We start from the raw sequence: 12092 nt of genomic DNA, 5'->3' as shown, positions 1-12092 counted from the left end.
GTGTTTTAGATCACTGCTGGTAAAAGTCAAGAGGCTGGGTTTATCTTTTATTGAAATGTTGGGTCAGTGCCCCCTACTGCATCACTTAGAAGTGACTTCTACAAGTTTCAAAATAAATCCTTATTTTTCTGCCAGTACATATTTTGCATCGTACTGCTTTGGGGAAGAATTTACAAATGCTCAGTCTTAACTGTCTGCTCTGTGGTGAAATGAAGCTTCCAAGATCCAAGCATAGTGATTTTATTCAATGGAGCCCATTGTATTGCAGGGTGTATGTGACCCAGTAGATGTAAGAACAGGGACCCAAGAGCCACCCACCTGGGTTTACATCCAGATCCACATCTAACTCTTACTAGCAGGATGATCTTGGCAGGTTATCTAGCCCTCTTGCCACCTCAGTTTTCCCATTTCTAAGATGGAAAGAAGTTGTTGCAAGGATTAAATAAGCTAGCATGCCAAAAATAGTACCTGGGTCACAGTGCTTAGCAAGTGTTGTTATTTTATCACAGTTATTATCCTGTTGGCACTGCCTGACCTCATATAAATGAAAGGTTTATAAATCACTGTTTGAATGTTAATTCTCTTCCGGATGAAGAAGATTGAACACTGAAAAGACCTGGGTAGAAAATAATGGCAGGTATAACCTAAGAATTCATCAGTAGGAGTTTTGTGTGTAATGGTACTGTGTAGGTAAGCACAGTACCATTCTCATTATTAAATTTTAAATTTTAAAGAATTACATATTGTCTATTTTATCTTTTTAAAAAGTGGTTCCTTTTAAAACCCAAGTTATATTTAGTAGCTTACACCTATAGAAAGGTAGAAATTCTATAGTAAATACAGAGCATAGTCACTAAAGCTTTTGATATTAACTGTATCTTTCTTATCTTTGATTTAGAATTCTTCAGGATAAATACATTTGATAAGAGCAATGGCTTTAAAAGTACTACTAGACCAAGAGAAAACATTCTTCACCATTACACTTTTACTAGGCTGTTTGGTAAGTAAACTTTCCTTTCTTAAGAATGTGGTGAAAGATTCATATAAGATCATTTTCTATTTCTGATCCCATATTATTTTCCTTTCTTTCAAATGGCATTTGATCATTTTTGCATTTGATTAATAAATGAAAGTGCTGCTAAGCTGTGAGATTTATAACAAGTATTGAAATTATTTTATTTAAACTTCAGTGAAGTCATACAATTGCTGTTACGTATAGCAGTAGGATAATGACATTATCTCAGATTTATGGGACCTATCTCTAACACATTCTAGACTCCAATGAGACCATAAATTCTAACTTGGAGTCCTTGACTTACAGTTTATGAATACTTTAGAATGGATTTTTAAAGTTATTATTTTGATATAGGTATTTATATCCATCTTGGTTTCAAAAAGTATTAAAGGCATGTAGAGAATTTTAATGTTTGAAAGTGTGACAAAAGATCTATGAAGGTATTCAATTTATTTAATCTTAAGATATAACAAGGTTATACAAAAATAGCGAGAATTATTTACACTGAGCACAGTACCTAAAGTCTTGGAAGACAAAGTAAGAGGAAATGGGATCAAATTGGAGCTGGAATCTATGTAGATGTAAGGAAAACTTCCTTTCTGTTCATTAAAGTTGTTAAACATTGAAGAAATAGCCTAGGAGGGAGTTTGTAGAATTTCTTTCTCAAAGAGATTACAGTCTCACTAGAAAAAGGGAAATTCCTACTCTTTAAGTAAAATCAGTCTATCAAGATGGTAGTAAGGTGGAGTTAAGAGAGATAGAATGAGATATTGGAACTTTAGCCCCCAAGAATTTTCTAGTCCCAACTATCACTTCAAACTCTCCCCTCCACTGGATCTGGAGATTCAGACTTTGACTTTATTTAAGGAGTCTGGTAGATATCATTACAGATATTTCTGCTTGGTAGGGATGTTTTAAGGGAATGATCACTCATTATCCTAAGCATCAAAAACAATTTTCTGTGCACCTACATTGTGACAGGTATTAGACACAACAGTGTCTATTCCCACAGTACTCCCTAAGGTTTTCATTTTCATTTAGAAAAACAAAATTATTGCCAGAAATGTTTTCATTGCAGTCCTATTTAGGATAAGAGTCTGGACTGAATGTCCTGACCAATCCTGAGATGATATTGATACCAATACTTTTCATAAAATATTACCTATTAAGAAGCAGGTAAATACATTTTTGAAGGATGATAGAAATAAAGTGAACCTATTTTTTGGTAAAATAAGAGGGAAAAAAACTTATTTTGGAATATGACTCATATTCTTTGTTTTTGCCAAAGTATGATTATTTCATTTAAGACCTAGTCTATGAACCAAGTATATTGCTAGGTCCCAGGAAATGACTTTGTATGATCAGTAAGGACATAAGTTCATATATAGGTAGTGCTTTTGCTTTGAAGAATTCAGAGAGTTTGGCCACTGTTGTTGTTTACACCACCACAAACAACATCATCAAGTATTTTATTGGTCTCATGATTGTCACTTTATACTTGATTGTCATATTATACTTGAGTATGTTTATATTTCTTGAAGGTCAAAAAAGTTGGTTATTTTATTCAAATTTTTTTTAGGTAGCAAAAGGACCTTGGGTCTCTTCAGAGCTATTCTTTAATATGTCATCTTAGAAAAGACAAAATCCCCTAGATCATTTTTATCCTGAGACCTCAGAAGAATATCAGAGGAAATAGTTAATTTCAAGAAAAAGAGACACCCTATTTATGGAATGAATGAATATTCTCTGGAAAACAGAGAATAATTATTAGGCTTATTGATTTTACTTGTTTCACAAACTCAGTTAGAAAGTAGTTTTTCTTCTTAAAGTAAAAATTAAATCGACCTCACTCCAAGTTGATATTTACACTAAGCAATTATGTGACTAATGCTGAAGATATTATTTCTTTCTTGAAAATAATATAATAAAAGTACTTTAAGATAACATTTGTGAAACATTTTCTTCCCAGTCATGTAAAGTGATTTGTGAAACCGGAGACTGTAGACAACAAGAATTCCGGGACCAGTCTGGAAATTGCGTTCTCTGCAAACAGTGTGGGCCAGGCATGGAGTTGTCTAAGGTACATACTGGATTTGTGGTAAAGTTGTATATCTGTGTTTGTAAAATGAATTCTTTTAAACTAAATTATTTTAGTTAATTATTAGTGACATTTTGGATACTATGACAGAATTCTTGGTTCGTTATGTCATTTAGTCAAATATTATACAATTCCCCTTTTAATACTTCTGATTCATGTGCCTTACTGAGATAAATAGGATCTAAAACTTGGAATTCAACAAATGTTATTGGGTTATGTAATTAAGTGTTTATAGTGTTTCATTGAAAGAATTACATTTTCAAGGTCTTTAGGGGTTAATTAAAAAGAATCAATATTCCCTTTAAAACTTAAGGCATTGATATGAGAAAATGGTAATGTTACCATTTACTGGGGCTTCTTTGTCTTAAACTGAGTGTTACCATTGCTCGTCAGGGAACAGCCCAGTGTTGACCTTAGTAAAAATGCACCAAGGTAGCAGTTCTTTTCCAAACCAGCATTTTGAACATTCCTTTGACAAATCAAGTATTATTAATCTCACTACTCTGAGGGTATATTACTTCCAGAAGCACTTTAAATATGTTTATTTTAACTGCTATTTATTAAGAAACAGTGAGGTATTGCAGGGCTTACATATTTCACAGTCTTGCTTATTCAGAGCTGTATATTCATTTGCTTCATTTCTTTGATCTTTTGAAGATGTTACTGGTTGTGAAGAATTAATGTAATGTTTTGTTCTAAGTAAAACATCAAAGCCTTCCTGCTAGAAAAGAGACAATAGTTTTTTTTTTTAATTTAAAGTTCTTTTCCTCTAGGATTACCATTATTTAAAGTTGAGTCTTGTCATTCATAGATTTTTGATCAATGATCTATAAACAGCAGGAAACAAAAAAACATGCATTCCACAAGTAGGTCCTGGTAGATGGCTTTTCTCTCTGGTTGTTGTGTTAAAGTGGTGGTATCTTGGGCTATTATATTTGGATTGAAACTGATGACCTTCAAGCTCCCTGTTACAGTTAATTATGGCATCTCAATAGATATTTTTCAATCCCTAGTGATTGCAGTAACTTGCATTTTGAGACATAGGTTTTACCAGGTTGGATGGGGAAAGATTCAATTGTAGCAGACCTACTTACTAGTATCAGTAGTTAAAAATGCCATAGGGGCAAGAAGAAAATAAATGATGATGTTTCTATCCCTAAAAAAGCCTTCTTTTCCTAAATCTCTGTGAAGTCCTAATGAAACCTTCCAGATTCTAAGAGATTAGTAAATTATTTCTAAGAGGTTGTTCTCATACCTTTATCCTTTGAATCCAAAGAATATAGTCTTTAAATAATTAGACCAGAAGATGAAGATCCAATCAACCCTAATTTTTTTAATGAAAAACAAAATCACTTTTCTAATTTACAGTTCCACATGTAAAGAGCTCGTATAAAAGCTGAACATGCTGAAAAATTAGTTCTGAAAAACAGTTCTTTTAAGATCTGAGAGAAGTGGGGTCACAGGAAAACTGATTGTCCCTAGATGGGGAGATACAGAGAACCACAATACACAGTAGCAGAAACCTCCACTGGCACCAGTACTAGTGCAGGAAAACCTAAACTTGAATGAACAAATTGCCAGAGCTTAGGTGTGGAAAAATCTGAGAGTTCAAAACTCTAGAGGAAGCCAGTCATAGAGTGACCTACATGCTTTTGTTTTACATCCAAGGTAATCAGAGTCTCACAGTAAATATCAAAATCGCTTCATTCTTCCAACAGAGGAAGAGGGAAAGGTACAATTTTGAAAGTATAGCATAGCACTATGTTCTTAAGACGGCCCCTCCTGGAGAGAAACTAGTAAACCCAGAGGGTAACTTGCTGGGGTTTTATCAGAGCCCAACTGACCTGGGAGAAAGGAAACACTCAATTCCAGCCCACTCTGTCCTTTGTGTCCCACAATGGGGTAGAGTGTGAGGAACTTGAAATACTTATGAACTTTGAGGTCCAGGGCACAGGCCTACCAAAAAACTGAGACCTAATCACAGAAATAATAGAATGCTTCTCCTCCCTTCCTGCCTTATCTCCACAACACCTAAGCCCTATTTATAGCAGTTCTTTTACCCTGTACATCAGATATGGATTTTAACAAAAAACTACAGGACGTATTGAAAGGCAAAAAGCACAACTTGAAGCAAGAGGGCAAGCATTAGAATCAAACACAGCAGAGATGCTGGAATTATTAGACAGGGAATTCAAAGCAATTATGATTAATATGACAAGAGCTGTAATGAATAAAATAGACATTATGCAAGAATAGATGGCAAGTGTAACCAGAGACATGGACATCCTTAGAAAGAATCAAAAAGAAATGTTAGAGATCTAAGACACTAACATATATGAAGAAGGCCTTTGATGGGTTTATAAGTAAACTGGACATTGCTAAACAAAGAGTCTCTGAGCTTGAAGATTTATCAATAGAAACCTCTAAAACTAAAAGTTAAAAGTTTGAGAAAAAAGAATAAAATTTCCAAGAACTGTAGTACAGCTACAAAAGGTATGAGCGTGCATCTTGGGAACACCAGAAAGAGAACAAAGAGAGAAAGGAACAGAAGACATATTTAGAACAATATGACTCAGAATTTTTACAGATCAATATCAGACACCAAACCAGAGATCCAGGAAGGTCAGAGAACACCAAGAAAAATAAATACCAAAAAACCTGTACACAGGCATACCATTTTCAAACTATAGGAAGAACAAAAATTAAAGAAAAACATCCTGAAGAAGCTAGAGGAAAAAATCCTTACCTACAGAGGAGCAGAGATGAGAATGACATCTGACTTCTCAGAGAACATGCAAGCAGGAGGAGAGTAGAGTGGACTATTTGAAGTGTAGAGAGAAAATAACCCCCAATTTAGAATTCTGTATCCCATGCAATTATCCTTCAAAAATGAAGAAGAAATAAAGACGATCGAAGTATAAGGAGAAATAGACGAATCCACTATTATAGATGGAGACTTCACCACCCCTCTAACAGAAATGGACAAATTCTGTAGGCAGATTGTCACTTAAGGACATAGCTGAAGTTAGCAGCACCATCAATCAACTGGATGTAATTGACATCTATAGGTAACTTCATCTAACACCAGCAAAATACACATTCGTCTCAAGCTCACATGTAAAATTCATCAAGTTATACTGCATTTTGTCATTAAATACTCCTTAACAAATTTAAAAGAATATAAATCATGTAATACCTGTTCTCAGACCACAGCAGAATAAAACAAAAATTGATAACAAAAAAGATGTGTGCTGCCAAGCCATGAAAAGACATGGAGTAACCTTAAGTGTATAGAAGTAAGCAAAATCTATAAAAAAGACCTATATGGTTCTAACTATAGGACATTCATAGGCAGAACTAAGGAGACAGTAAAAAGATCTACTTTCCAGATACAAAGGGAAGGGATAGATGAATAGGCAGAACACAGGATTTGGGGAGTAGCAAAAATACTTTGTATTTGAACATTTGTTCAAACCCATAAAATGTACTACCCCTATCTGAATCCTAATGTAAATGACGGAATTTAGGTGATAGTTATGTCTTCATGGATACTAACAGATACACCATTCTGGTGCAGGATGTTAATAATGAATGGGGCTATGTATGTGGGAGGAGGAGCAGGTTAGCAAATACATAGAATGTCTTTGTACCTTCCTTTTTCTGTGAACATCTTTCTGCTTTAAAAAAAATGAGGTCTTAGGTGGGCACAGTAGCCAGTGCCTGTAATTCTAGCTCTTCAGGAGTCTGAGGCAAGAGGATTGTGAGTTGGAGGCCAGCCTGGGCAACTTAATGAGGCTCTGTCTCAAAAAAAGAAAGTTTTAAAAATATTTTAAAAACCTATTTTCTGAAAACATCATTCATAATAGTTTCTGTATTTCATATTCCCATGGATATCCATAAGAAATATTTCTCCCTGGTTCTCACCTTTCCCTAAATACCCAAACAGCCATTCAACCATATTATGTTGGTAGCAATAAAAAGGCAGAAGGCCTGACAATTCTGCTGGTGCAACTCTGATGAACAGAGGTGTACCATGTTATTGCATGTCCGCCTTGTGGGCAGCAACAGAGATCACCCAGCTTCTCCTCCCTACTAAGAATGGCCAGCTCCTGACAGACACATGGTACTTTTTACCCAAGGAGTGAACAAATCAACCTCAGGTTATTTTTATGGGGAAAAAAAAGGTAACAGTTAAATCCAGTAATATAAAAACTAATGAATTTGTGTATAGTATGAATAGTATGTTTTGCAAAGTCTTTAATCTTGGTTTTTAGCTCACAATAAAATTAGCAATTGAACCTGGCTCATGCTCTAAGATGCAACCTAGAAATAATATTAATATTTTTATTGATCAATTAACTGATCAAGGCAAAGAGCTTGAGTTTTTGTAAGCAATTACTTAGGAATTAGAAAGCTCTACATAGTCCATCATTAAATTGTAGTCTTCTTTCCAAAGTACTTTTAAGTTTCTAACAATTGCATACATATTCCAGTCAAAAGAAAAGCTAGGAGTATATGAAAATCAGATAATCACTTAAATTAACAAATATATTTTACAAGCTCAGTATCAATTCCAAGCTTTAGATATTGAGGGAAATTTTATTTTTTTTACTAGGACTAATATATATTTAGAAAACTTTATTTATAAATTATATACATATGCATATATGTATTTCTTAATTTGGAATGTTAAGCATATAATTTGTAGGGCTACCTTTTAATTTGTAATGAAGCAGTGAGTCTGAGAGTCCTTGCATTTTTAACTGAGGCTTACAATTTTGGTTACCTGTGGCACTTGAAACTTTGAAGACACAGTAAACAGAAAACATTCTAAAGTTGGTTATGAAAAATAGAAAAGCTGGACCAAATTATTGATATCCACAGCTAAATGTTTCTTTATCTTTAGGGAAAAGGGGTGGGGGTGCATTTTCACCAGACATAAGAGCCTTCAGACACCCTTCATGCTGACATTCCTGTTTTACTTGTTTCACTCTGTTACTAAACTCTGTGTTTCCTAACACCAGGTGTCTAGGTCTCTAACAGCATACTTCTAGGTCATGAAGTTCTTTACGTTGCAAACATGTATCTGTGTCTTAAAACTAAAGCTTGGAAATGCTCTGGGTAAGCCGATCTAGTTATACTTTCCATCTGTGGTTTTATTACTCCTAATTATTATTTTCTTTGGAAGGCATTCAATTCTATTTTTTCTTGAGATGTCTAGGCTACCTTGCCCATTGTTAGTTAGATTTTACCATCTAAAACATGTCATTGGGGCATTGGAATAGCATTCCTGGAGACAGTGTGTCCTTGGCACACCTGCTGTGTGTGGTCAGTGGATCTCTGGCCTCCTTTCAGTTATTAGATAGTGAGAAGTCTGCATAGCAGCTTCAACTCTGGAAATACATTGGTTATGTGCATTGATGCTCTCTCCTACTTTGGCCACTTTGTTTAGATTACTGATTTGAACCTTTCACAAAACCTGGACATCGGGTTAGGTTCATCTAAAAGATCTCTTAACATAACAAAACGGACTCTCCCAAATATGTCTTTAGTTGTTATGCCATCGTAGGTATCATCCAATCACAATACATATCATGCATCCAAAAGAGACTCACTAACTTTTACTATAATGAGCCAAGTACTGTCTGTGTGATCTTTGTATATTAAATGAATCCTTACACCACACATTTTAAATAGGGACTATAATCACTCCCATTTTATAGATGGGGAAACAGACATGAAGGAATTAATTGATGTGTGCTTTGCTGCTGCTAGTAATAGTGCCAGAGTTGGGGAGTTGTAAGGCCACTTGAGGGTAATGATCTTTCTTATTTTGATGCTTCTCCAGTATGTTACCGTCAACTAGAACTGTCTGCCATGATGGTCTATGTCTTTGCCATTCATTATGGGATTCATTGGCCATTGTGGTCATCAACACTTGAAATGTGACTAGCCAGTGCCACTGAGAAACTGGATATTTAACTATTTTTAATTTTAATTGATGAAACTTAAGGAAAGCCCCAATGAGGTTAGGGCTAGTGAATTGGATGGTGGAGCTCTAGAATGATGAACCTTCTTCCAGAAATTCTGACTTCTTAAACAGAAATATCCAAATTATGATGACATATGTATAAGGTGAAGTTGCCTTTCTGGCCACTTTCTTCCTCTCCTTCCTCTCCCCAAGTGCCTTTGTCCTCCCAGTTCCTGGACACTGACACCCATCTGTTTTCACTCCTCCACACTGCTCACACCAGATGATGTTCCCCTGTGGCATTTTGAACAGTCTCATCACTTTAGCTTATTTGGTTCCCAGTCTGCTTCCCTGAAAGCCCCAAACATCTTCTCTCTCATTTAGTCATTCAGCTTAATAAATGGTTAGCTTTATAGTATTTTTGGAAAAATATATGACAGGTCACTGAGCCATTCAGAGTCTGGAGGATTTTGTCCCATTAGGCCATGTTTACTTTATTTCTCTTCCACTACAGAATTCCATTGTTGAAAGTTTATAATAAAGATGATAGAGAATATTTTCGAGATTTCAGAGTCAGAGATGACAAGACATCGTCTACCTTGCTCCTTAAGTAGCACCTGGTGGGTATTTTGAACCATAAATGTGCCCCAGAGCGTTACTCAGCCATTGGGCATCTTTTCAGCTCTTGAAAATAAATCTAGCTTTGGGATATGTGGGAGAGGATGATTTTTGTTTTCCCAAAGTAACCGCATTAGCCTTTTAATTCTCACTGCCTAGAATGCGCCAAGCCACTGCCCCTCCTCCTCACGGTGTTAATGCCAACAGTGTGCTTTTAACATGATCGCTTCACAGCAGTAAATCAGGAAACGAGTTTTTGCATGAACCACTTGAAACAGGCTTCAAGCCTCTGGCATGGTTTTCAAAGTAAGCTTTTCTAACCAATTATTGGGATGACTTTGGTTAATGTGAAAAAATTAACTCTTGTAAACAACAATATACTTTCCTCCACAGGGTACGTGTCCAACTTCATATTTTTAAAGATGTCTGATGTTTGAAAAGTTTTTATTCATATTAAGAAAGTCACCAAAAACTCACATAATTTGCAAGCATTTAAAAAAAAAGATTTATTTCTGCCACTTAATTACAGCGTTGCTCACTTTGTTTATGTTTAATGACACTTGATCAAGCCTAGGGATGTTCAGCAGATATTAACAAGCTCTCACTTGTAATTTTTCTTTAAAAAACTCCGCTACAGATTTTCATAAGTTGGGGGGAAATATCTCTTTGGTGTTGTTTTATTAAAGGAAATTAAAAAGTTGATTTCTAAGTACCGACCACATAAATCTAATTTGTCATTTCCATTTGTGTGCCCTAGATTTTCTCCACAAATAATTTTTTTCCCATCCAAATGTGGAATTTAACGTTTAACTTTTAAAGTTCAGAGAACCAAAGTTAATAACATATTGGCTATACAAATAAATAGTGTATTTGACCCAAGACCCCAGAATGTAAATCCTAAATGTTGGGGGTCCATGGGTTTCTCCACCATGGTGCAAGGAAACTGTATATTCACCACCTAGGTGGGACCAACTTATATTTCTGTTAAGTGCTGGATTTACAGAGGGAGAAAAGAGAAAAGGGGATTTGGGGACTGTTTTCTTTGAGTCATTTTGTTATTGGACAGCCACCAAATGTGGCTTCAAAATCTTGGGCTTAGTGACAGAGCTACTGCTGCCGCCAGCTGGGGTGGTAGCAGCCCAGCTGGATCCAGAACCAAGATAAGGAAGCCTGCTCACCCCACCTCCACCCAGCACCCTCTTCCTACCCCACCCATCCCACCACCACGCAGCCCAGGAGAACTGTTTGACCTGACCAAGCAGGAGCAACTCCTGTGGGCTTCACATGTTTTACTCCCCAGAATTATAAAAATAAAGTCAGTCTTTAGGAAATGCTGCCTTAAACAATATTTGTATATCCATTTGTTTACTCAGCAGCACTTACTTCTCACTCATTGGCCTATTGTGAGTCAGGGAAAGTGACAGACTTTTGAGGAAGGAAAATGGAGATCAGCTTCAGACACCAAGGATTGCTCCCTTCTGATTTTAGGAAGTAAGGCCCTCAAACAATAGTTTTTTTCATTGCGTTATTATTTTACATATGTGTATATTTTTCTGAACTGAAAATTTATTCATAAAAAAGTCTTATCACGGATTTGCGGCAGTGCTAGCTATTTCCTTTGAGCTCTTTAGATACCATGTCATAATCTCAAAAATAAAGACTAAGGTATTTTAAAGCTATGATGCATTTCTGCCATTGATATTAATGGAAGACTGTACTTTACTTTGTAAAAATGAAACAATATATCTAATTCCTAAAGCCTAGACCAGTGATGACTTACTTTTCCTCTCCCTTCTTTTCTCTTCCATTCCCTCATCTGCCCCCTCCCATCCTTTCTTATGAAATGAAGAGTAAAGAACTCCATTGCAACCTGGAAAATGTCCAAAAAACCCAGAGATAGAAAATAAGTTGGCAAAATAGATTTTACTCAGGACCGTTGCTATAGGGGGGATAGACCTTAGTATAGAACCAGGCTCAACTCTGAATATAGCATGGAAAATTGGGGATTTGTAGCCAAGGAGCAGGTTGAGGTTCAGTGGATGGAAAATTACAAGGAAGAAAGCATTAGGTGTTGGGGGAATTTTGGCTAAACTGACCAAAGAGGATTATGACTAAGACAGGCCTGGGTGACCAGAACAAACGTCTCCTGGGGGATGGTCTCCCCCGGGATGAGGTACCTAACCAGATATGGAGGAGGGGGAGTTCTGGCTAAACCGACTTGACAGGATTCTTGGGTAACTGGCTTCTTGAGGACAAGGTTCCATGAAAAACTGGCTCAGAGGAGCATGGCTGGAATTTGATCAAGGAGAATCTTTGTTAAAAGGCTGAACCCAAACCTGCTCATTCTCTTACTTATTTACTTACTGACTGACTTATTTGCCTGCTGCAGT

The 12092-nt window shown here is 36.0% G+C and overlaps 1 protein-coding gene across 5 annotated transcripts in view; it reads left to right on the top strand.

Moving 5' to 3' along the window:
- Tnfrsf19 (TNF receptor superfamily member 19) overlaps positions 1-12092 on the top strand; it is a 93989-nt gene that overhangs the window by 16423 nt on the left and 65474 nt on the right. For all 5 annotated transcript variants that reach the window (XM_047552220.1, XM_047552215.1, XM_047552218.1 and 2 more), the window contains exons 2-3: positions 899-1000; positions 2985-3095. In XM_047552220.1, coding sequence (XP_047408176.1) covers positions 932-1000; positions 2985-3095 — 180 coding nt within the window. In that variant the 5' untranslated portion in view covers positions 899-931. The remainder of the gene's footprint in view (positions 1-898; positions 1001-2984; positions 3096-12092) is intronic.

This window comes from Sciurus carolinensis, chromosome 5 (assembly GCF_902686445.1).
Source record: "Sciurus carolinensis chromosome 5, mSciCar1.2, whole genome shotgun sequence".
NCBI lineage: Eukaryota > Metazoa > Chordata > Mammalia > Rodentia > Sciuridae > Sciurus > Sciurus carolinensis.
This window is presented reverse-complemented; position numbering and strand designations above follow the sequence as displayed.